General features: G+C 46.1%; 1 protein-coding gene across 5 annotated transcripts in view; it reads left to right on the top strand.

Moving 5' to 3' along the window:
- The window catches only part of ARHGAP10 (Rho GTPase activating protein 10), a 362,697-nt gene that overhangs the window by 106,138 nt on the left and 229,976 nt on the right, over nt 1-26,583 (top strand). For all 5 annotated transcript variants that reach the window (XM_051819397.2, XM_070047462.1, XM_070047463.1 and 2 more), the window contains exons 2-3: nt 4,246-4,341; nt 4,415-4,476. In XM_051819397.2, the coding sequence (XP_051675357.2) occupies nt 4,246-4,341; nt 4,415-4,476 (158 nt within the window). The remainder of the gene's footprint in view (nt 1-4,245; nt 4,342-4,414; nt 4,477-26,583) is intronic.

The raw sequence follows: 26,583 nt of genomic DNA, 5'->3' as shown, positions 1-26,583 counted from the left end.
AAGAAAGCCGGACAGCAGTGGAAGAGACAGGGCTTGAGGGTGTGGGACAGCACTGTTTGAGGGAGGCTGGTGAGAGGGGGTGGATTCCCGAGTCCTGTGTTGAGGAGGGAGCTAGTGAGGATGTGGGTTGGGGAGGGACCCGTTAAGACTCTCATGCTGGAGTGTTTGGCCTGTGTGATCCAAGAGCAGGCAGTGCAGCTGGATCTGCTACTAGTTGTGTTTGCCTAGATTATAATCGAAACTAAGTTGTTTTAGGATGGCCTTTTTTAAAAAAAAGGGCTTTCATGTTTTTAGATTTTTAAAAAATTATGCAATTAAGCAACAGTGCAGACGTACATGGGAAAAGTGTTTTAAAGAGCAGTAATACAGCTGGGAGCCACAGACCCAGCTGAATATCTTTAGTTGAACCCTGGTGGCTTTTGACTTTGTGACCCATGTATGTGCCTGAATGAGAATTTTAGTATAGCTCCACGGCCGCCCCTCCCCCTTTTAAAAAGTCTGTTTGATTGGCAGAGAACTCCTATGTGCTGGTTCACTCCTCAAATACCCTCATTGGCCAAGGGTGGATCAGGCTGAAGTTGCAATCCAGAACTTCAGTTCAGGTCTCCCATATGGGTGGCAAAGACCCAAGTACTGGAGCTATCACCTGCCACCCTCAGGGTGTGCAATAGCAGGAAGCTGGAATTGGGGTCTGATCAGGACTCCAGCCCAGGCACTCTGATCTCAACTCCTGCCTTAACCAGCAGGCCAAATGCCTGCCTCCATCGTAGAGCTTGTTTTGAATTTTATGCTGTAGAACCCTTCTGTGTGTGTCATTGTGACTCTTCTTTCCAGGTGTGAGATTCATCTGATTTGTAAACTTTTTTTTTTTTAATTTTATGATGTGTGACTGCATCATAATTTATTCAGTAGTTTCACTGTTGACAGATGTTTGTTTTTTCCCAGTGTTTGGGTGTTGCTACGATCAGTTCTATGGATTTTTTTTTTAAGATGGCTTCTACTGTGGATTTTCTAGTATGTGTCCACAACTGCCTGTGTACAGCAGTTTATATTAAACATTGACCTAGATGGAAGATTTCTGGATTGTAGAATATCATCAAATTGACTAGAAAATGCCAAACTATACTAACTTTTACTCTTTTTAGCAATTTAAGTGGGTCTTGTTGCACACACAGTCACATCAACACTTGGAGTTGCCAGACTTACTGATTTTTGCTAATCAGACGAGTGCATTGAGGCTTCTGGAGGTTTTTAGCCTTCACTTTTGTAGTCACTAATAAGTTTGAGCATCTTTTCATGTGGCTGTAGGCTATTTGTGTTTCTTTTGTGGAGTGCCTATTGGGTTCTGCGTTACTCCTCTGATTTATAGCAGTTCCTTATATCTTTCAGCTGTGTGCTTGTCTTCACATCCTATATATTTTTAAATATTTTAATTCAGTCAAGTTTTATTAATCCCCTATTAGTTAGCTAAGTCCTTGTGAATGGTCACCTCTGATACCAGGTAGCTTACAACAGCAGGTGCTGGTTTACTTCTGTTTGGGCTGGGCCCCTCTGGGTGCTTGCCCCTGTGTGGGGCAAAGTGCTCCTCAAAGCTGGCAGTCTGGCCTCAGGCACAGCTGGGAGCAACTGAGCCACACATCTGTCATCGGTGAGCAGGCGGGCCTGGGCTTGTTCACGAGGAAGACAGCTGGTTCCGAGAGGTGTGCGGAGTTCCTTGAGGTGAAGACTTTGAACTGGCAGGCATTCCCCCCATTTTCTTTTGGCCGCAAGACCAGCTCTGATGGAAGGGGGGAGAGTGCGGAGTCTCATTGCACAGAGGTGTGACTGTGGGTGGAGAGTGATGACCAGGCTGACGGTGCTTCATGTTTTCCAGTGCGTGAGCTTTGTGCTTGTATTCCACACTCCAAGGGGAGGCATTAGAATGCCATGTCATCTTTCTCATGGTTGTTTTTTTTTTTTTTTTTTTTTTTTTTTTTAAACTTAGGTATTTATTTGAAAGAGTGACAGAGGGGGACAGAGAGGGAGAGGGAGAAGACTAACTTAAGCCAGGAGCCCAGAACTCCATCCAGTCTCCCAAGTGCTTCCCCAGGCCATTAGCAGGAGGCAGGATCAGAAGTGGGAGCAGCTGGGACTCTGGTGGTTCAATGTAAGATGCCAGGGTTGCAAGCAGTGGCTTAACCCACTGTACCACAATGCTGGTGCACCTTCTAAAAGTTTATAGCTTTGCCTTTCCCATGTAAGTCTTTCAGAGGTTTTTTTACTTAAGGAGGAAAAGAATGCAAGAACAGTAAAATAACTATGGATTTGATAGACGAAAAACGAAGTCTCAAAAGTCACGACAATGGGGAGTGTTAATACTGGAGGAGGCTCTGCGTGTGTGCAGGCAGGAGGTGTCTGGAAATCTTTGTGCTTTCAATTTTCCTATAAACCTAAAACTGTCATACTCACACAACAGCAGTAACCATAAAACACGACAGCAGTTGGAAGACCTGGTGAGTGTTATTAGAAAGTTTAAGAAATGGGAGAAAGCAACTTGGCGTGGGTTACATTGGGACAGAAGCATTATACTTAATGATTAAGAATAAAGATTTGGTTTAAAAATACTAGCATTTTCTAATGTAAAAATAATTATTTTGGCTTTCATTCCTTGTTAGCTCTAGTGCCATGAATAAAATAAAAAATTGTTCCTGCTGTCTTACCATCTTACCCAAATCAGTAGTCTGTTATTACATCACTTGCTTTTTTTTTCTTCTGAAAAATATTTGTTTACTTATTTATTTCAAAGGCAGAGTGACAGAGATCTTCCATCTGTAGGTTTACTCTGTAAAGGCTGCAGCAGCTGGGGATGGGCCAAGCTGAAGTCAGGAACTTGGAAATCCATCCTGCTATCTCCCATGGGTTTTCTGCTGCCTTCTCAGGCATTGTAGTAGGGAGCTGGATTGGAAGTGGAGCAGCTAGGACTCTGTCAGGTGTTCTAGGGTGCCACATAGCTGGCCACATAGCTTATTTTTTTATCCATATGTATCTATTTATTAACTACATGTGAATACATTGGCAGTTTTAGATTGCATTTTATTTTTTTCTACTTGCTTGATGTACCATTTTATTTTTATTTACTTATTTATTTTATTTTGACTCTCCTCAACAGGAGGCAGGAGATGTGTGGTGTGCAGGAGGCTGTAAGCAGCTTCTTAGAAAGTGCTATAGGTCAGAGGCAGAAATGTACCCTGGTCAGGGCATGGGCTTTGGACAGATGACTCTGTGGTAACAATAAAGTCTTTGCTGTGTTGTAGCTGTGCAACCTTAAGCAAATTACTCAACACCTCTGAACTTTAGTTTCCCCATTTGTAAAATAGGATAATAATCTTTATGTTGTACAAGGACACTTCAAAAAGGCTGTGAAAAAATGAATTAAAAGACAAGTTTATTTTGGTGTAGCAACTTTGAAATAATACACATTTTCCACAAACTTTTAGAAGACTCCTTGTTTTTGTGAATTTCAAACTTGTTCCCACTGAATAAACTTTTAATTCCATTGCCCATGAACTTATTGAAGTTGCCCTTGTATATTTCTTGGATATTGGATGGGATTAAAATACATTTATCACCTACCATGATGCATGGCCCATGAAATAGATGTGAACTCTATTCTAGAAGCAGAATTTTCCACCACTAATCACGAATTAGAAGAGGTGAGGACCTCTATAATTCTTTTGCAGAATTCACCTCTGGTTCCTTTCCTGGTGCTGCTTTCTATGAAGATCCTTTCTGAGTTTTCTGAGTTTCTCTGGCTGGAGTGGTGACTTGGCAATCGGTTAAGAGCATCTGCTTGGCTGGCCTTGAGCTTTGGAGAACTTTAAGCTGGAAACCACGGCAGGCAGCCAGAGCTCTTCAAGCCCTGAGAGGTACTTTCAGGTGTGCTGGTTCCCAGTCACCACCCCGACTGCCGATGAGGGCAGGTTCTGACCTGAGTGAGCTGAGAGAGAAAGTGCTTCAGTGTGAAACGCTCAGATCTGAGGAGGAAAAAGGTGGAGAAGGAATCAGCGTATCTCCAGCACCTGTTTTGTACCAGGGTATAGAATAGGAGACAAGAGCCCCAGAGGGCGCCAGGCACAGGAGCAAGGGCCTCGTGGCCACCGTGTTGCATTGCGCCTTCTCGCAGATGGAGTGGAGGAGAGCTCCACGGCTCTTCTGCCTGAGCCTTGACTTAAAACAAGGACTCACGAACAATGCATTTCTTTGCAGGCCTTTCGGCGGCCCAGCGGAAGTTTGCTCACTCCCTCCGAGACTTTAAATTCGAGTTCATCGGCGATGCAGAGACGGATGATGAGCGCTGCATAGGTACGTAAGAGTGACATTTGGGTTTGCTTTCCTCTGCCTTGGCCACCAAATCATCGTTCCTTTCTCTTTACAGATGCTTCCTTACGTGAGTTTTCAAATTTTCTCAAGAACCTGGAAGAACAGAGAGAAATTATGGTGAGTGGAGAATGATGGATGTCGATCAGACAGATTTGAAAGGGAGAGGAATCTGGGTGTAGACTGGCCTTGGTGGATGTTTGAATGACTTTGGGTGCAATGGAAAGAGCCACAGCTGAAGTTCTAAGAGCTCTGTTTCCTGGTTCCATGATGGTGCTGCCCATGGTCAGCTCTGGGACTAGTTGCTAGGCCTTTAGGCCAAAGCCCTAGTTCTTCATTAATAGGAGGGAGGTCAGACTACATCAGCGCCTTCTGACTATGTGTGAGCTGCGAAGCACTTTCATTTAAATAGACATTGCTGAGGCTGGCATTGTGGTGCAACAGATCAAGTCTCTGCTTCTTTTTTCTTTTTTTATTATTTTTATTTTATTTTATTTATTTTTTTGGACAGGCAGTGTTAGACAGTGAGAGAGAGAGAGAGAGAGAGAAAGAGAAAGAGAAAGGTCTTCCTTTTTCTGTTGGTTCACCCACCAAGTGGCCGCTACTGCTGGTGTGTTGTGGCTGGCGTGCTGTGCCAATCTGAAGCCAGAAACCAGGTACTTCCTCCTGGTCTCCCATGCAGGTGCAGGGCCCAAGAACCTGGGCCATCCTCCACTGCACTCCCAGGCCACAGCAGAGAGCTGGACAGGAAGAGGAGCAACCGGGACAGAATCCGGTGCCCCGACCGGGACTAGAACCCTGGGTGCTGGTGCCGCAGGCGGAGGATTAGCCTAGTGAGCTGCGGCGCCAGCCAAGCCTCTGCTTCTGATGCCAGTGTCCCATATTGCAGTGCTGGTTTGAGCCTTGGCTACTTTGCTTCCAGTCCAGCTGCTTGCTAATGTACCGGGGATGGTGGTGGAGAATGACCCAAGTACTTGGGCCCCTGCCACCCACATGTGAGACCTGGATGGAGACCTCAGCAGTGGCCGTTGTGGAAATTTCAGGAGTAAACTAGTAGATGGAATATATTCATACTGTCTGTCTCTGCTGTTCAAGTAAGTGAATAAATCTTAAAAAAAATTAGATGTTCCTGGGGCTGGTGCTATGACATAGTGGGTAAAACCGCTGCCTGCAGTGCCGGCATCCCATATGGGCACTGGTTCGAGACCTGGCTGCTCCACTTCCGATCCAGCTCTCTGCTGTGGCCTGGGAAAACAGTGGAAAATGGCCCAAGTCTTTGGGCCCCTGCACCCACATGGGAGACCTAGAAGAAGCTCCTGGCTTCGGATCAGCACAGCTCCAGCCATTGTGGCCAATTGGGGAGTGAACCAAGGAATGGAAGACCTCTCTCTCTCTCTCTCTCTCTTTCTCTTTCTCTCTCTCTCTCTCTGCCTCTCCTTCTCTCTCTGTGTATCTCTGACTTTCAAGTAAAATGAATAAAAATCCTTTTTTTTTTTTTTAAATTAGATGTTCCTGTAAAACTTTCTTCTTACCAAGAACATAAAAGCAGGAGAACTCAGAGGCAGAATTGGAACAGCTGGGCTGTACTAAAGCTGACGGATACCTCTGTACATTTCTAGGCTGTGTGGAGAAGGAGAGAAATCAGCCCTTGAGGTCTTTGAGATCCTGCTTAGCATTGACTCATGGTCTTCTCAGTGATGCACAGTAATGAGAATAGCTACCCTCCGCGGGTGCGTGACATGTGTTAGGCGCCTTGAGTGGATGATCTTGTTTAACATGTGGTTGGCAGTGAATCTGGGGAGTATTGAATAAGATTTGTTCATTTCCATCCTAGTGATACTCCATAATTCAACAAAGGTTTGCAGTGGAATTGCTACCACATTAGGACATCCTTCCAGGCTTTAAAAGAAATTACGAAGTATTTTTTCCTATTATCTTGAGAACGAGTACTCCTTAGATAATGTTGAAGTTTAAGTGTTCTGGGCAGGTTCAGGTGTGGTAGAAGTAATCTTTCTGAACGCAACAGAGACGATAGCTATGCTTGACTGTGTGCCAGGTAGTGTTCTGAGCTGCTTAGCTAATATTGTCACTGAATTCTCACACCAGCCCTGTGAGATGAGTGCTGTTAACTGCTTGCTGGTTTACAGAGATGGAAACCAAGACACAGCACCTTGCCTAAGGTGAAGCCGCTAAGAAATAGAGCCTGGGACGTGCCGAGAAGCAGGCTCTTGGATCCCCTCCCTTGCCCTCTGCTAGAGTGGCCAGCATCATGGATGTTACTGTGTCCCCCTTGGTGTGGCTGGCCAGGGTTTCTGTGTGATGGCACTGCAGTAGGGGCAGTAGTAGGAGGAGGACATTGCTTTTGATGGGAAAGTGACGGGGACGTTTGTCTCCTGCCAGCCCTCATGTAACCTCTGTTCGCTAATTTCTGAGATGATTTGTGTACCTGGTGAGTACTACAAAGGGCCTGGGCAAGCTGCTGCAGCCACATTGGGTTTCTCTGTCTCACAGTGACAGTTTCAGCCATTACCCAAGGGTTCCTGTGGTCACGGAGTTTTCAGCTGTTTAGGAAAGACTGAATATGATCGCATATAAAAATAGGGCCACGAGTCATCTTTCTGCTACATGAAAGGGTTGTGGGTCAGTGATGGAAGTGGGCGTGCTTAGTTTTTTTTTTTTTTTTTTAAGGATTTATGTATTTATTTGAAAGGTAGAATTACAGAGAAAGGGGGAAAGAGGGAGAGAGGAGGGGAGGCAGTGAGGGAAGGAGAAGAGAGAGAGATTGATTGATTGATTGATTGATTCTCTATCTTCCATCCACTAGTTCATTCCCCAAATGGCCACAACAGCCAGGACCGGGTCAGGATGAAGCTAGAAGCCAGGAGCTTCATCTGGGTCTTGCACATGAGTGGAAGGGCTCAAGCACTTGGGCATCTTCCACTGATTTCCCAAGTGTGTTATCAGGGGGCTGAATCAGAGTGGAGCAGCCAGGACTCAGTGGCACACATACGGGATAACCCGCTGCATCACAATGCTTGCCCCTAGGCATTCTTAGTTTTTGTTAATAGAATGTGGTGATTTGTTCTCAACCCTCTTTGGTATTTAGTTGTATTTTCTTGGGATCCTAGATAGTTAGCAAAGATTTATTGATTTTTTTAAAAAAAATTTTATTTATTTGAAAGTCAGCTACTAAGACACATAGACACACACACACACACACACACACACAGAGACAGACAGACAGACAGACATCCTCTGTTAGCTTCCCCAAATGGCTACAATGGCCAGGGCTGGGCCAGGCTGAATTGTTTTCTTAGGTGCATTAGCAGGAAGCTGGATTGGAAGTGGAACAGCCTAGGGCTCAAACCAACACTTACATGGGATGCTGGCATTGCAGGAGATGGCTTAACTCATTGTGTCACCATGCTGACCCCTGTTGATTTCCTCTTCTGTTCTAATTCCTGTTTAGAATCTGAGGATGAGGAGGCAAACTAACCAGTGTCCCTGCCTTCATGGAGTGACATTCTAGGACAGGGAGGTGATACGTAAGCATCGTTGGGCTGGAGTAGAGGAAGGGGCAGGAGGCGGGGCAGGTGGCAGTGTTAGTCCAGAGGGACTCCACGCCAGAGGCTTTGCCTACAGCTTGTGTGCAGTGTCATCCTGGGGCCTGCAGGAAGGGCGTTCCGGGTACAGTGGGCCTGGATTTTGTCTCCACAGATAGACCTTGCGACCCTTGTCCAGATACTCTCTTTCCGTTTTAGTTTCCTTGAAGAGGGCTGAGGTTAAAAAACTGGAGCGTGGTCGTAGCCCCAGGCTGTGTGATGATGCTGATAGTGTTGTGCCCTGAGTTGTTCACCGGCCAGCGGCCGGTGGGTTTACTCTTCAGCCGTGAGCTGACTGTCAAAGAGTCTCTGGTTAGGGAGCACAGCGGGGACAGACGAGCCTGGGTGAAGTGAGGATGCCATGGTGTCTGTATAAGGCCACGATCCTGGGAGTATATTACATACATTGTAGGACAGGAGGACCTGCTAGATAACAGGAAGCTTATCTCAAGCCAGAAAGCAGTGGAGAACAGCTCCCACCACCGTGGAATTCATAGGCTACCCCCTAATGCTTTCTTCCTTTTTAGTCTGGAAGAGTTTAAGCATGCTCAAAAGTAGAGAACATAGAGTGAAACCACATGTCCTCAACGCCCAGCTTCCTAGCCGGTCTCGTTTCTCCTGTCCTTCTTGCTGCTCCCGCATTGTTGTGATAGAAAGCCCAGCATCATATTCCACCCACACATACCTCCCTGTATATCTTGAAAAGGTGATACTTTTAAACAAAGCGTAATATCCTTGTCACCAGCCAACAGGCAGTAGTGACCTGATTTAGCAAATTATTAGGTCATCATGTTTTTTATTGAAATGTTTTTTATTGAAATTTTCTCTCTCCTTCCATCTGTTGTTCCCTCATTAGCCGTTGGTTTCTTTGAATCTGGATCCAAACAAATTACCTTTGATTGACAAGTTTCTAAGTCATGTTAATTCTGTAGGTTCTTCTACCCCTTTGACAGGAGTTCCTGATATTTTTCTGTTAGCCGAAAGCCAAAACACAACTTCTGTAATAGTACTTTGCTGAGTTTGCAGGAAGTTTTAATACTGAAATTAGTAAAACGTTTAAAGTTTGACATTTAACACATATTATTTGGGTATTTCTTTCTAATGTTGATAGTCAGGGATCCCTTTCTTTTTAAATCATAAGAATTGCATGCATCATGGCTACCATTGATTATTTAAATACCTTTTAAATCTTATTTAAAAAAAAACCCAAAGTGATGCATGACCAGATACCGGCTTTAAACTTTTATTTTATTTATTTATTTTTTTGAGAGGCAGAGTGGACAGTGAGAGAGAGAGACAGAGAGAAAGGTCTTCCTTTGCTGTTGGTTCACCCTCCAATGGCCGCCGCAGCCGGCGCGCTGCGGCCGGCGCACCGCGCTGATCCGATGGCAGGAGCCAGGAGCCAGGTGCTTTTCCTGGTCTCCCATGGGGTGCAGGGCCCAAGGACTTGGGCCATCCTCCACTGCACTCCCGGGCCACAGCAGAGAGCTGGCCTGGAAGAGGGGCAACCGGGACAGAATCCAGCGCCCCGACCGGGACTAGAACCTGGTGTGCCGCTGCCGCAAGGCGGAGGATTAGCCTAGTGAGCCGCGGCGCCGGCCCAGCTTTAAACTTTTAAAGAAGAATAGATGTGAGTCTCAAGTTTGGTTTTGGAGAATAACTGGTGAAGAGTTAATCAAAATAGGCCACGGCCTTAACAAAGTGGCTACCATGGAGCAGGTGGGGGCCGTGTGAGGAGCAGCCAAGCCTATGGTCCTCAGTACAGGTTGGAGCAGTAGTGTTGGAGCCGGTAGTTTCTGGGGTGGAGACACAGAGGAGGGCCTTTCTTTAGTTTAACTAGCCTATTCCTCGGGAACATAGTACCAAAGAGATTAGGAAGGTCTTTTAGTGGCTAAAATGAATGCCAGTACCTTCTAAAAACTTTAAAAAAATCCTTATTTTACTTACATTTACTACAAATCAGTAATGTATAAATTAAATCGTGGTGTAGCTTGATAATTATCATGTTCATAATTAAGATTGAATTAGTAAAATGTTAAGTAAGCAAATAAGAGATCATTGAAATGTTCATGAAAAATGTGTATTACCAAAAAGTGTACATGGACTTCAGCATGTTTTTGTACCAAAATATACTTTAGTTTTGTTTCTCCATGAACTTTTTAAGTACCTTCATGTTATTTTTATAAAATATTTACATTTCAGTTATTATTTACTTGAAAGGCAGAGAGAGACAGAGGCAGAAGTGGGACAGGGAAGGAAGGAAGGAAGGAAGAGCTTCGATCCACTTGTTTACTTCCCAGACGCCTGCAGCAGTTGGGGCTGAGTCAGGCTGAAGTCAGTCCAAGTCTTCCACGTGAGTGGCAGGGACCTGAGTACCTGGGCCATTACGTGCTGCATCTCAGGGTGCACATTAGCAGGGAGTTGGAATTGGGGGTGGATCTGGGACTATAACCCAGCCCCTCAGGTATGGGACATGGGCATCCCATATGGCATCTTATTTACTCCTTTGTTTGTGCAGTACCTTATGTGCTGGGATGTACCTGGACTGTCTCGACATTTGTGGTGACCCCCCCCCCCCGCCCCAAGATTTATTTATTTATTTGAAAGACAGAGTTAGAGAGATGGAGAGACGGGTCTTCCATCTGCTGGTTCACTCCTCAAATAGGCACAGCATCTGGGGCTGGTCTAGACTGGAGCCAGGAGCCAGGAACTCAGTATGGGTCTCACATGTGGGTGGCCGGGGCCCAAGTAGTTAGGTCATCCTCTGCTGCTTCCCAGGTGCACTAGCAAGGAGCTGGATCAGAAATAAGAGTGGCTGAGATGCTGGTATCAGAGGCAGCGGCTTAACCCAAAACACTGCTCTCTGCGCGGCCCATCATGTGACATTTTAATCACTGTGCCAAACACTTGCCGCAGATTTCTAATTTGAAAGGCAAAGACCATTGCTAGGTCCTTCAGAAAAGCTTTCCATATCCTAAATAATGTTCTAAGACTTTGAACTTTCAGGGGCAAAGTCATCCATCTGGAAGTCCAGCAGTCTGCAGCAGGTTCTTCCTCATTGTTTGGAAGCCGTCTGGTGTAAATGTTTGTATACTTAATCTGTATGCCCAAGTAGGCCATGTTTAGTTCAGAGATGGTCTTTCATGCCTACTGCGTGTCGAGCACTATGCTATGAAGATGAAGACGGAGTTCTTGTCTTCAGACTGTTGCTGGGCATTGGGAGCAATGGCCAACAAGACAAGAGTGGTTGGGGAGGTGAGAGAAGGCATCTTCGAGAAGTGATTCCTGAGCTGAGAATGAAGGATAACTCAAGAGTTGACCGGAAAGATGAACTGAAGCTTCAGCGTTTGCCTTGAGAGGATCATGAGCTGAATTTGGAAAAGGGAGGTTATGTTTGCCTATCTTCGCTACCTCGCCGCGTCCAGCTCTGTTGCTATTCAAGCACAACTGTTGGAGAAAGAGGTGGCGAGGTCTCCAGGCTAGGCAAAGCAGTCCACACTTCCCTCTGCTCACATAAGTCCAGTTTCCATGAGTGGCTGTGCCTAGCCCTTTAAAAGGTCAACACTGCCTTTTGTCAGGACAGTGTTTTCAGTGAGTGGTGTGTACCGATCATATTGCCATTCTTGACGGTGAAAGTGGGGGACCCGAATCGGGGAGCCTGGCCTGGGTGGCTGTGCTCACTTCTATGCGTGTTCTCTGAGGAACGTGCTGTGTGTTGTTTTGCTGCCAGAATTCCAGAGATGTTCTCTCTGGCGGGGCGGGACACGTTGTACTTATCTGACGTGGGCAGCCGTCCAGGAATCTAAGGACTTTCAAAATAGTGCCGTCGTGCGTATGATGCTCTTTTGAAAGCCCTTCGTTCTGTGTGTACTTCTCTGCGTGTGTCCCTTGATCAGATCCTTCGGGTGTTCTCCCAAGGCTGACGACGATGGCTGGGTTTCTGACGATTCTGGAAGAACAGACATATAGGTGGGGCCCAGGTCAGGAGGGCTGTGAGGGAGAGAAGGCAGAGCTTGCCAGGGCGAGCCCCATAGGTGCCTGAGAAGGTGCTGCTCTGGGCCTCCCTCTCCTGCCGGGGGGCGCCAGGACGGACTGGGCTGCCGCACAGATGGCGGCGAGCAGACATCTGGTCTGCGGCTGTCTTCCTCTCCCCGCATCCGGCTAGGCGGCCCTTTGCAGACATCTTTATGCTTTTGAGCCAGCCACCCTCCCTCCCTCCCTCCCTCCTCTCCTTCTCTCCTTCTCTCCTTCTCTCCTTCTCTCCTTCTCTCCTTCCCTGCCTCCCTCCTTTCTTTCTCTCTCTCTCTCTCCCTCTCTCTCTCCTTCTTTCCTTCTTTCCTTCCTACCTTCCTACCTTCCTACCTACCTACCTATATTGTTTTTCTTGGTCACAGACCTTGCCCTGTGAAAATGCAGGGCTAGAGAACCCTCACTGGGTGCCTGGCCTAACCTTCTGCCCCACGGAAAGGACACCCATCTGCCAAGTGCCAACGGTTTCTGTTTATGGCTCCCTGTTAGAAACAGGTTGCATGCAAGGCATGATGCTTGCCAGGTTAGCCCTGATCTGCTTTGCTTTACTCTACTGTCAGCACTGTTTTCTTGTCTCCAGTCTCTTCTTTCTTTCCTGCCTGCTTTAGGGCAGTTGTGTTTCTCCAGGCATGGTCCCTGGGCCAGCAGTAGCAGCAGCATCGTGGAGAGGCCAGAATGCAGATTCTTAGGCCTCCCCTCAGACTTCTGAACCAGAAACTCTGCGGTGGGTTCATTAGCCTCCAGGTCATTCCAAATTGGGTTCTTGTGAAATCTCCACTGGGAGTCCTTGACTCATAGCCAGATCAGTCTGAGAGTTGGATACCCCTGTACATGCAAAATTTTTTTCTTAATTTATTTTATTTTATTTTATTTATTTTACACACACACACACACACACACACACGCAGATAAATCCCATCTACTGATTACTCCCTAAGTGCCTGCAACAGCTGGACCGGAACCAAAAGGAAGTCAGAAACTTGGCACTCAATCTGGATCTCCCATTTGGGTGACAAGGACCCAACTACTTGGGCTGTTACCTGTTACCTCCCAAGTGTACAATAGACGGAAGCTCCAGTGTGGAGCACAGCCGAGACTCAAACCCAGGTACTCTCAAGGCCTTGTTTGGAGTTCCTAGCAGGAGAGCGCAGGTTCTTGGGTCCCTTAACCAAAGGCATGTCCTGCTCTATCAGGGAAGGTTGTCCTCTTTGACCAAGCATGTAGTTTCGGGAGGGATACACGTGGAGTGATGAGCGGGAAGGGGACACCCGCCTCGGCAGCTAGATCAGCTGAATCGACCTTGGTGATGAGTGGAGTGACAGATGTAGCAGCCAGATCACCCTCACATCCCAGCGCAGGCATTGCTAATAGATGATGCAGGCATCCCAAGTGGCACCTTAATTGCTAGGCCAAACACCTGTCCCTGTACCTTGTGTTTTGAAGACTTTGTGTCTACTGAGAAGTTAGAATAGTCTTAAAAAGTCTGAGCTTCTATCTGTCATTTCCAAAGGATTGGAGACTCCATCCAATTTGAATTATGGAACAGGGGTTTGCTCTTAGGTGGGGTTCAGTATGCCTTGTCAGGTCCTATGGGGTGCCAAGGGCCTAAGGCATTGGATGCCATTGGGACAGTTAGGCCTTTAGTTTCATCTTACTGTAATTAAAATATTTCCATGGCAAATCAAGCCTGCTATAATCAGTTCTTTAACATAAAGTGGTGCATCTTTATATGAACTTCTGTGGGCAGGCACACTGAGAAGGGGGAAAATCCAACTTGAACCTGGCTCATGAAAACATTTCTCAGTGTGGTTAACGTGATCAGGGACTTAACTCCGTGAAATTTTTATCCTTGGAAATGACCTTGAACATTGAGAGAGTTTTTGTGTAACTCTACTTCTTTCCCTGTAATTACACCTGTTCTAATTCAGGCAGATACCCATGTTGTTAGAAAACCTGCTTTTCAGGAATGTACCTTTTGCGAGTTCACCCTTTACTGATCCGGAATCCTAAAGAGGTTATAGTCAGGGCTCATCCAAATCAAAACTCTGAATGAGGATTGTCTTGGCCATAAGGCTGGCCTCCTCCTCGATTCCGCTCTGGGATGCCTTGCTGTGACTCAGGGTCCTGTCGGTGGGTGACTCACCGTCATCTGTGGCCTCCCAGCCTTGTCAGCATCAGATTCTACTTCCCTACAGAAACTTACATTTCCTGTATTTCATATCCTTGGGGACTGTTCTCTGCTTCTGAGTAATTAGCCAGCTCTGGACTCTTCTCTCTCCCGCCCACCCCACTACACATGCACACACATACCCACGTGCACATATGGAACACTGGACAGCAACCAACCCATTCGTTGTCTAATCCAGAGGTGTGATTCCATTAACAGGAATTAAGTTAGGTTGAACCCACTGTTGCCTGAGGAAAACATTTTGGATTAAGCTGCAGCATCTATGAAAATCTTGAGTAGTTTGAACTTGACTCTTACAGAGTTGAGAGAGAATTTAGGGAAACTTAGATTTGACCATTTCATTACCAAAAATAAACCCCAGTAAACAAACCAAAAATGAGGAAATTGGAATTTACTGTGGTGGAGTGATTTGATTTACATTGTAAAATAAGTTGATGACAAAAAAAAAAAAATTGCCTGTCTTAGCTTATACCATGCCGTTAGTTCTTGGTCAGGTTTAACTGCCTTTCCTTCCACTTTGGACACATCCCTTGCAGTTGCTGTCCCCAGGCTGCTGCTGTGAGGACATAAGACTTGGGTTGTCACTTTCTCTGGCCTGTTTGGACAACTGCAACTCCTCAATATTTCAGTCAGTAAACCATTTTCAGGACAAAATAGGAATGCTGTTGGTTGTTTGAACACTTTCCATTGGGACTTCTGGGTAGGACAAGGAGGTGCCGAGCTTACTGATGTGTGCGTGCTGTCTTCTTGGAAGAGAATCCTGGAGGGAGCAGTGGAATGCCCTTAAAGCAGTAAAGCATTGTCAGTGTTCCCATGGTACCGAGGAGTGGATGTGTGGGGGAAACCAGATTTTGGTCCTGGAGATGAAAGGTGATTCAGAAGAATTAGACTCTGAAGTAGTTTCAGAAATATCTTAACACATGTCCTTGGCTTATTTTAGTTCTTATGTATGTACAAGAGGGCTACATGATGAAAATATGTATCTAATGCTCAAACACCTTTCTCATTTTAAGTGCTGAGTGTTGAAGCTATTATATTGATATTTCACTAGCAGTGTCTTTTTCTTGATGGTATATAGAATAATGGACTTTGCTTGGTAGTATGTACAATTCAGTGAAATCCGAGGGTGCTTGCAAAAGCTTGGGAAAAAGAATTGAAAGAGAAGTTTATTTTGGTGTAGGATTTGACAAAGTTCTGTGCCTGCTGTTTTTATAGTAAAGACCCATCATAAGGTGTTTGCTTGGTGGTGAGCATTGGTGGAGGTCTCCGGGCATGGCCATGACGGTATCGTGGGAGAATAAGGAGTGTGGGAGTTGGAACACCTGCAGGGCACCTGTCTGTGATTGGCCTTTGGGCCCCGCTGTTGCTCTCTGAACTCCATGACCCTGCTGCTGCTGAGGTCATGCATACCACATTTTGCCCCTGGCCAAACTGAGCAGGGCAGGGACTCCACAGCTGGCTTCTGCCTGGGAGACACTGAGTCATGTGACAGGCATCTTGGTCACTTTGCCCGGAGCTGCCCTGCAGCCAAATGCGCATCCACCCAGCCCTCCTTCCTTCCCTGTTTCCTTTGCCTGGGGTCAGCCCTGCATTGCTGACTGGCAGCTCTTAGACCAGCCTTCTCTGGCTGGCTCCCTCACTTGCTCTCAAGAGCGTTTCCTCTAAACATTTTCTTAGGTTTCTGATCCTGGCCTGGTGTCTGCTGCTCACAGGATGTGGCCCTAACATAAGAACATAGAATGTGGACAGGTGCCCAGCAGAGGTATTCCGTGGCTACTAGAACTAGCACCAGCAGGAAATGCTGCATTTATATGGAAGCTCCTTTCTGTAAATCATCTAAATTTGTCAGCAAATCTCTCTCTGTATTCGTAAAGCGGGTACTTTAAAATGCCCACTGAGAGCCAGGCAGAGTTCCAGCACCTGAGAATCCAGTGAGAAATGAGGCCCCATCCTAGTGCGGTGCTCAGCTGGGGGCTTCCTCACCTGTCAGCCCACACCTGCCTCAGCTTTTCTCTTCTGGGTACTCCAGCAGCCCGGGTGTCACAGAAGTGGGGGAGTGAGTCTTTGTCCTTGGTCAAAGATGCTCTTTTTGGACATTTCTTTCTTGTTTTTTAAAGATTGACTTATTTGAGAGGGAGAGCAACATTTCCTATACACTGTTTCCACTGTCCAAATACCACAGCTGGGGCCGGGCTGTGGCCCAAGCTTAGAGCCAGGAACTCAATCTAAGTCTCCCACACTGGGGCAGGGGCCTGACTGCTTGAGTCGTACTGCTGCCTCCCAGGGTTGGGCGTTCCCAGGCAGAGTGGAGCAGGGACTCAGACCCAGGCACTCTGATGTGGATGCAGGTATCCCGAGTGATTTCCTAACTGCTGTGTCGAATGTCCACTCCTTTTATCTTCTTCAGCCATTAGTTTGCATCCTTATGCAGGAGCTGCCATTCCTAGCTGTGTCACTAAGTAATACCATTCACTTTACAAATTAAAATTTCCTCTTACTTAAAATGTGAAATCCTATCTCACGCCACTTCTACAGCTTCCTGACAAGTTTATCTTTCCCGTATTTCTGTGGGAAAAATTGTTCCGTCTCATAATGTTCTGCCCAAGCATTTATTTTGTTTAAAAAGTAGAGGCCAAGTCCTTATTTCTCCTCCTGCACAGAGGGAACGATGATGAAGGCGAAATATGTGCACATCCTTATTAGGTTCACTTAGTCCTAATGATTGGAGTGCCTTTAGTGTTTTTTTTTTTGTTGTTTTTTTGGTTTTTTTTGGACAGGCGGAGTGGACAGTGAGAGAGAGAGATGGAGAGAAAGGTCTTCCTTTGCCGTTGGTTCACCCTCCAATGGCCGCCGCGGCCGGCACACTGCGCTGATCCGATGGCAGGAGCCAGGTGCTTCTCTTGGTCTCCCATGGGGTGCAGGGCCCAAGGACTTGGGCCATCCTCCACTGCACTCCCTGGCCACAGCAGAGAGCTGGCCTGGAAGAGGGGCAACCGGGACAGAATCCGGCGCCCCAACTGGGACTAGAACCCTGTGTGCCGGCACCGCAAGGCGGAGGATTAGCCTAGTGAGCCGCGGCGCAGCCGTGCCTTTAGTTTTGAGTTCCTGATTTGTTACCAGGCACTTGAGCAGTAGAGTCTGTTCGATTTAAATAATCCAAGTAGATAGCCACTTTCTTTTTAATTAATGCCCTTCAAATTCATGCCTTTTTTTTTTTTTTTTCCTTTTTACAGGGTGGAAAGGAGGCAACCAACCCTAAGATACTTGTTTGTAAGAGTTAGTCATTAAGGGAATCTGAAACTTCGGTGATACGGCGACCTAATTCTGAGAGAGGGCTGGGTCATAGCTGGATTAGATATTCAGGAAATTAAGTCAGCGACCAGAGGTTGCCAGAACTTCAGCTCCAGCCTGTTTGTTTTACTGTGTTTTAAACTATTGAGGATTCAGGATAGAAAGTTCATAAGAAATTTTACTGGGGACTTTTTATTCTTGGATTACCTGAATGAAAGCAGAAGTGTGGTAACTGATAGCTGCTTTAGAATATGCATTTTACAGATTGTGGTTCCAGCGCTGTTGAGACAGCTGTGGCCGGAAGGAATCAGGCTTTTAAGAGACCGATTTTATATTCATTGACCCCTAATGTTCAAGTATAAACTCTGTAGAGTGAATTTATGCCTATGTTGCAATTAGTGCTTTATGTGTGTAGGTTCATTAAAATTCTTGCTAGTTCCTAGCTAGTGAATTTTAAGTTTTTTATCACTGTAAAATGTAATTTAGATTTTAACGGTATTTTTTCCTATGGATTATGATAGCTTGGGCTGTGCTTAAAAATATCATTCAAGGATTTGTTTATTTAGTAGTTAAAATTGTTTATTTATTTTTTTTGACAGGCAGACTGGACAGTGAGAGAGAGAGAGAAAGGTCTTCCTTTGCCATTGGTTCACCCTCCAATGGCCGGCGCACTGCGCTGATCCGAAGGCAGGAGCCAGGTGCTTCTCCTGGTCTCCCATGGGGTGCAGGACCCAAGCACTTGGGCCATCCTCCACTGCTTTCCGAGGCCACAGCAGAGAGCTGGCCTGGAAGAGGGGCAACCGGGGCAGAATCCGGTGCCCCAACCGGGACTAGAACCCGGTGTGCCGGCACCGCAAGGCGGAGGATTAGCCTATTGAGCCACGGCGCCAGCCTAAAATTGTTTTAAGCATGACATCCCTTTCCTTATTTTCCCCCGAACTTAAGTAGATAGGCAGCAAGTTTGTTTCTTCTTTCCAGTTGAGAATATTTAGGTTAAAAAAAAAGAGAAAATTGTCTTTCCTATGGTTTAAATACAGAAATCAGGGAAGAGCAAAAATGAGAAAAATGTTGGTCTCCTGCTTTTCACTGTGCTAGGGCTCTTGAAGCAAAATTGATTGTGAATCTTTCATTTTTTTGTCAGCCTCAGTCTTTGAACTCTATTCTTTTATTATGTCGGTGATTAAAATAAAGGAGGGACACTCTAATGGCCATCACAGTCATTGTTAGATCTTGAGCTGAGGCCGGTGCCATGGCTCACTAGGCTAATCCTCCGCCTGCAGCGCCGGCACCCCAGGTTCTAGTCCCCGTCGGGGTGCCGGATTCTGTCCCGGTTGCCCCTCTTCCAGGCCAGCTCTCTGCTGTGGCCAGGGAATGCAGTGGAGGATGGCCCAAGTGCTTGGGCCCTGCACCCACATGGGAGACCAGGAGAAGCACCTGGCTCCAGGCTTCGGATCAGTGCGGTGCGCCAGCCGTGGTGGCCATTGGAGGGTGAACCAACGGCAAAGGAAGACCTTTCTCTCTGTCTCTCTCTCTCACTGTCCACTCTGCCTGTCAAAAAAACAAAAAAAACAAAAAAAACAAAAAAAAAAAAACAAAAACAAAAAAACAAAAAACCAACCAAACAAAAAACCTTGAGCTGAGCATGGCGGAGGTAGGCACAGTGCAGGGAGAGGAAGGAGCTGCACGGAACAGGAGGCAGCAGAGGGTGAGCGGGGATGGGGAACAAGGTAACTGATCAGTAATGAATTCCTTTAATCAGAGGGAACAAGGATGGTGCTGAAAGCATTTGGACAAGACTGTTTAGAGGTTCTGTAACTGAAAAAAAAATGGCAGTGCTATATTGGTCTGGGTGTTCAGGTTGCAAATGTATTTGCAAGCTATTCTAAACAAAAGGGGACTTACTAAAGCCTATGTGGTGGCTTGTAGTATCTTGGAGAGGTTTTGGGAACCAGCAGGATGCCTGGAATGGCACTGCAGATCTGCGTGTCAAAACACTGCCGGTATGTGCAACTCACAGCTGGTATAGACAACACCGCTGCCCCTGGTGGTGGCCTTTGGTACAATTCATGCCTCTGGAAGCTGTTGCTATCTGACCAGAATCTTAACGTCTCCAGTTTTGTGAACCACTAACTTCTGGATCCTGGTCTCCACGGGAAGCATCTGATTGATGGAGCTCTGCAAGACATCCAGGAGAGCCAGCGTCTGTGTTCCTGGCTTTTGTAGTGGGAGGAGGACCTGCCTCTCACGGCAGGTGGGCAAGTTTCTCCTACACAGGAGGGGTTTCAAGTGCTGGGTAGCCTGTAGGTCAGCTGTCCACTTCCTGTACTGTATGAGGGTATTTCAAAAACTTATGAACAAATGGAATCAAAAGATTATTTTAATATAAAGTTTTTTTAAACCCAAGCATAGCTTTTTCATAATATGCATTTTGCATGAACTTTCTGAAGTCTGTATGTCCCTGATTGTAAGACATCACAATTTTCCATGAGAATATTAAACAGTTTTTGGATAGCTTGAATATACTTACTTGTAGGTATGCATATCAGATGTCTACTTTGATTATTTAATTGAATAAACATATGCCCATATTTTGAGATTAAATAATATGCAAAATCAGTGTGTACATTAGAAATATTTTCTACTTGTTTCACAAAAAAGCTACCCTAGCTTTGGACACCTTTGGCATTAATATGTTCAGAGACACATTCTGAATTATTTTCGCTCAGCTTTCCAGATTGATAGCCACATGTGTCTGAGGTCCTTGAGGTAGTACATCTTAACGACTTTCTGATACTTTCATTGAAATTCTTAGCTCAAGGTCCAAGTACTTAATCACAGCACATTTGGGTAGTCTTTTTTTTAAAATTAATTTATTTATTTGAAAGGCAGAGTTAGAGGTAGAGACAGAGGCAGAGAGAGAAGTCTTCCATTCACTGCACTGATCTGAAGCTGGGAGCCAGGAGCTTCTCCTGAGTCTCCCGTGTGGGAGAGGGGCCCTACACTTGGGCCACCTTTTGCTTTCCCAGGCCTTTACAGAGAGCTGGGTCGGAAGTGGAGCAGCTAGGACTTGAACTGGCACCAATATGGGATGCTGGTACTATAGGCGGTGGTTTTACCTGCTATGTGACAGTGCCAGACTCTTGGGTAGTCTTTTTAAAAAATTTGTCCCTGAGATATACTTTCACATTTTGTTTCAAATTTTATTTTTTTTATTTGAAAGGCAAAGACACATAGCATATACACACACACCCCATACATACATAGATTGCTTGTTTGCTGGTTCAGTAACAGCAGCCAGGGCTGGGCCAGTCAAAAGCCGAAAGCCAGGAATTCAGGTTTTTTTGAGACATCACCTGCTGCCTCCCTGGGTGCATGACAGCAGGAAGTTGGAATCAGGAATAGAGCTAGAACTTGTACCTAGGAACTCTGATATGTGCTGCAATGGCACCTCAACTGCTGGGCCAAACATCTGTCCTGTAATGATTTTCTTTTCTATTTTTTTTTTTTTAATTTTTTAGAAAAGAGGGGAGAGAGAGAGAGAGAGAGAGACTTTCCATCCACAGAGAAAAAGAGAGAGAGAGAATGAGAATGAATGAGAATCTTGTGTCTGCTGATTCATTCCCAAGTGGCCACAATGGTGGGAGCTGGGCTGATCAGGAGCTTCTACTGGGTCTCCCATTTGGGTGCAGGGACCTAAGCACTTGAGCCATCTTCCGCTGCTTTCTCAGGCACATTAGCAGGGAGCTAGATCGTAAGTGGAGCAGACAGGACAAGAACCTGCGTTCATATGGAATGCTGGTGCTGAAAGCCATAGCCCTAACCCTATGTACCATAGTGCCATTCACCCCCGCCATTATTTTATTTATTTATTTATTTGAAAGGCAGAGTTACAGAGAGGCAGAGAGAGAAAGAGAAAGTCTTCTTTCTGCTGGTTCACTCTCCAGATGGCCGCAACGGCCGGAGCTGTGTCGATCCAAAACCAGGAGTCAGGAGCTTCTTCTGGGTTTCCCATGCTAGTGCAGGGCCCCAAGGACTTGGGCCATCTGCTACTGATTTCCCAGCCCATAGCAGAGAGCTGGATTGGAAGTGGAGCGGCCAGGACTCGAATCCGCGCCCATATGGGTTACTGGCACTGCAGGTGGTGGCCCTTTGTATATTTCTTAAATTTCTCGTTTGTGTAACCCAGTCCTGTGTGTGATCTGTAAGCATCTGAAACTGGGTATAACCGGTTGTTGGCAGGGTAAGATTCTCCCAACAGTTCTTCATTGACCAAGATAGTGGGAGTTTACTCCTCAAGAAAATTCTGTAAGAATTCTTACAGAAGGCAAATCCCTCTTTTTTCCCCTCTGAGGGATTATTTTGGGAAAGTATATTATGCTCAAATATATAGAATAGTTTCTGGTGTCCCTTTCACAAGGTTCTTTATTGGCTGAACTCTTTGTTTGCTGCTATTCTCAAGAATAGGTCTGGAAAGTAAACTTTTCCCTGCAGTTTAATGCAACAGGAAGGTCATGGGAGAAAAGAGTGGAAATTCTCCTTTGCTTGCAGATTATACATTCCCCTGGGGTCACAAATACTTGGAATCCAGGCTTAAAATAATAAGGGCCATGGCAACACATGCGGTCCTTCTGTGTCACTGTAGTCAGTCTGTCCTTGATGGTACCAGGAATTAGAAAGGCATGGTTTAGTACTTAAACTGACTTGTTTGTATTTTACCAAGACTTGACAGCTTAAATTGTGATTTAAAATAGCGTAAGAAGTAGCTATGCCTTTGTTGCCCTTTTACTGAGTATGGGTTTCTAAGCCTGAGCTCTGTCCTCCTTAAAGTTTACAAGATCAGAACTTAGTTTTTGGTCTCCAACATGAGGGAAATGTGAAGTGGCCGCAGTGGTCCCCGCCCAGTGTGGAGACTGAGCGTCTGGGGGTTAGCGGTTCTTGTCAACATGTTTTTTAGCCCCAGCCTTACTGCATAGGCAGGTGAAGCTTACATCCAGCATTCCTTTCTTTGTTACAGTTGGGGGTTCTTAAATCTAACGAAAAGGGATTGCAGATGTGGGTGGTTAGAGAAACATTTTTATTTCCTCCTTGGTTGTCCAATAGTCTTGCTCTTTTACTCTGAATGGGGAAGTTCTAGTGGACTCTGTAGTTGGTTGTCCTAGCATGTAAGGTGATGTAGAAGTGTGGTTTGTTCTTAGGCTTCTCCCAGCTCATTTCAAACCCCAGAATCACAGAAGGACAGGCCCTCAGAGGTCTCCCAGACCAGCTTCCTCTGGGCTAGGTTAGCGTTTCCCAGGACGTGGTCACAGACCCTCTCCACTTGTGTGTGTGGAAGGAGCAAGAGGTCGCTGCCTTGCAGAGCAGCCTGGTCCTTTAGAGTTCTTAAAGTTCCTCCTGATAGTCAATGCAAACCTGCTTCTCTGTACCTCCTCCCGGTTAGACCTGGCCTTGTCCTCTTTGAGCCAATCAAGATGACTTTTTCCTTCTCCCACACAATACCTAGTTAAATAAATACAACATTAAGTTCCCATGAAAAACCTCCTTTTTAATTTTTTTAATTTTTTATTTTTTACCTCTTTCTACCTCTTCCTGAACTGATTTAGCCTTCTGGTCACGTTCATGCTTCATCCTGGTTGGAAAAATCGCTCTTCGGATATGTTGAGATGTATTTCAGAATGGTCACTTTGTTGGGATTTGAACAGTGAGCGTAACGTGTGTGTGTGTGTGTGTGTGTGTTCATTATCTTCTGGGTCACTTTATAGTTCCTTTATTCATGCTGAACTTTCAGGTAACTAGGATTTTTGAGGGCTATTAGCCCATTATTAAACTCAGATAATTTGGGGCTTGTGTTGTGGCTCAGTGGTCTACACTGCTGCTTGTGATGCCAGCAAGCCATATACATGCTGGTTTGAGTCCCAGCTGCTCTTTAGTCCAACTGCTAATGTGCCTGGAAGGGCAGCAGATGATGGCCCAGGTGCTCGGGCCCCTGCTACCCATTGGAGATTCTGTTGGAGTTCCTGTTTCCTGGCTTCTGCCTGGCCCAGCACTGGCTATTGCAACCATTTGGGGGAGTGAGCCAGCAGGTGGAAGATTTCTGTCCTTCTCTCTCTGCCTTTGAAATAAAGCAATAAATCTTTAGAAAGAGTCATGTAAATTGTTATGAAGACGTCTTTGACACTTGAGCAATCACCTTTCGCCATTGCCATCAGGTAGATTATTCATCCCAGGCAAATCCTGTACACAGGTTTCAAGTCCCTGTTTTAGGCTTGAGAGCTACTTGAGCTCTGATCTTCTCATCCAACATTTTGCACTCCCTCCCAACATCTGGTCAGGTGCGAATACAGTAAATGTGTGTAAGAAAAATACAGGAGCAGATGTTTGGCATGGTTAAGATGCCACCTGGGATTACTGCATCCCATATGGCAGTGCCTGGGTTTGAGTCCCAGATCTGTCCCCAATTCTAGCCTCCTACTAATGTACACGTTGTGAGGCAGCAGTGATGGCTCAAGTACTCAGACCCCTGCCACCCAAATGGGAGACCTGGATTGAGTTTTTGGATCCTAGCTTTGGTCTAGGTGAGCCCTGTTTGTTCTGAGCATCTGGGGAGTGATCCAGCAGATGGAAAAAAGCCCTGTCTTTCAAATAAATAAAAATTTTAAGAAAGATAATACAAAATAAGAGTAAGTAGAATATTTTTAAATCATCAATGCATGAGTTTTTTTTTTTTAATTTTTAAGATTTATTTTATTTGAAAGAGTTACAGAGAGGCAGAGAGAGACAACTTCAATCTACTGGTTCACTCCCTAGATGGCCGCAATGGATGGAGCTGTGCTGATCCAAAGCCAGGAGCCAAGAGCTTCTTCTGGGTCTCCCACATAGGTGCGGGGACCCAAGGACTTGGGCCATCTTCTGCTGCTTTCCCAGGCCATAGCAGAGAGCTGGATTGAAAGTGGAGCAGCTGGGACTTGAACATATGGGATGCTGGCACTGCAGGTAGCAGCTTAGTCCACTAAGACACAGCGCCGGCCCCAAATATTTTATGCCATGTCATCTAAGATGATTCTTTCAGCCAGGATTTGGCAAAAACTGTGGCCCATGGACCAAATCTACCCAGCCTCCTTTGTGTGTGTGTGTGTGTGTGTGTGTGTGTGTGTGTGTGTTTGGACAGGCAGAGTGGACAGTGAGAGAGAGACAGAGAGAAAGGTCTTCCTTTGCTGTTGGTTCACCCTCCAATGGCCGCCGCAGCCAGCGCACCGCGCTGATCCGATGGCAGGAGCCAGGTACTTATCCTGGTCTCCCATGGGGTGCAGGGCCCAAGGACTTGGGCCATCCTCTACTGCATTCCCTGGCCACAGCAGAGAGCTGGCCTGGAAGAAGGGCAACCGGGACAGAATCCGGTGCCCCGACCGGGACTAGAACCTGGTGTGCTGGTGCCGCAAGGCGGAGGATTAGCCTAGTGAGCCGTGGCGCCGGCCAAGCCTCCTGTTTTTGTAGATGATGTTTTGCTGGAGTACCGTTCCACCATTCATTTATATTCTGTGTGTGGGTGACTCTGTGGTGTAGTGGCAGAGCTGAGGACCTGCAGTTGAGGCCACATGGCAGCAAAGCCTAAGGGGAGAACCACTGATTAAGGAACATACTTACATTCATCTAAAACCTTTTCCAAGGCTCATTAGCACAGGCATTTTGTGACTTCTTTTGGTGACTGGTGCAAGTATTTTTAAGGAAAAAAAATGTAGTTATATAATCTTGTATGTGTGGCTGTAAATCATATTCTATATTTATACTCTGAAATATTTCTAATATGTGAATACTTGAGAACGTTTCTCAGTGTTGTTACTTCTGCAGTCTCTTTGAAATTGTGAAATTGTCATCACTGTAAATGCCTTCAGAGTTTTGGGGAAGTCCTGGATTTATTTGGTATTGATTTGTCTCTGGGGAGGAAGCATTATCTTTGGCATAAGGAGCGATCAGTAACATGTACTGCCAACAAATATTATATAACATTTTTGTGACCTGATGAAAGGAACTGAGGAGTTCCATGGTGTCCCTAGTCTATTTTGAGAAAAAGAAGCAAACAGTCCTGGTTGCTCAGCCAGGGCTGCCTTAGTGCGACATTGAGTGGCTGCTCTGTTCTTTTGTTCTCAAATAGGACTTTCAGGCTCAGTTCAGAAGTTACAAAGCAGATGTTTCTGGAGAAGAAAAAGTAGTGAATTTTAAGCTTTTAAAAGTATTGAGCCGGCGCCGTGGCTCAATAGGCTAATCCTCCACCTTGCGGCGCCGGCACACCGGGTTCTAGTCCCGGTTGGGGCGCCGGATTCTGTCCCGGTTGCCCCTCTTCCAGGCCAGCTCTCTGCTATGGCCAGGGAGTGCAGTGGAGGATGGCCCAGGTGCTTGGGCCCTGCACCCCATGGGAGACCAGGAAAAAGCACCTGGCTCCTGGCTCCTGCCAGGATCAGCGCGGTGCGCCGGCTGCAGCGGCGGCCATTGGAGGGTGAACCAGCGGCAAAGGAAGACCTTTCTCTCTCTCTGTCTCTCTCTCACTGTCCACTCTGCCTGTCAAAAAAAAAAAAAAAAAAAAAAAAAAAAGTATTTATGATTTTAAATCTTTATTTTATTTGAAAAGCATAGGGACAGAAATAGAGAGACAGAGCTCTTCCATCCACTGGTTCATTCCTCAAGTGCTTGCAAAAGCTAGGGCTGGGCCAGGCCGAAGCCAAGAGCTTGGAACTCCATCCAGGTCTCCCATGTGGGTGGGTGGCATGGACCCAAGAACTTGAGCCATCACCTGCTGCCTCCTAGGGTGCTCAGCATGAGGAAGCTGGGTTGAAAGCAGAGCAGCTGGGACTTGAATCAGCCATGCTGTTTTGGGTTCCTGGTGTCCAAAGTGGTGACTTCACCACTGTCCCCAATGCCTACCCTAAATGTATTTTTAATTAAAAAAAAATTGCATGCCAGAGATAGATATACTGTTACTTGTCACAGCTACTTCTTTGCTTGTTATGGAAAAATCTGCTTATTGATCTGCCAAGAGAAAGTTAGACACCCTTATATTCTTTCCTTGACTTGTGTTGGCCTTGGAGGTCAGGTGGATTCTGCACACGAGGACAACCACGATGA

The sequence above is a fragment of the Oryctolagus cuniculus genome, chromosome 8, assembly GCF_964237555.1.
Source record: "Oryctolagus cuniculus chromosome 8, mOryCun1.1, whole genome shotgun sequence".
Lineage (NCBI taxonomy): Eukaryota > Metazoa > Chordata > Mammalia > Lagomorpha > Leporidae > Oryctolagus > Oryctolagus cuniculus.
This window is presented reverse-complemented; position numbering and strand designations above follow the sequence as displayed.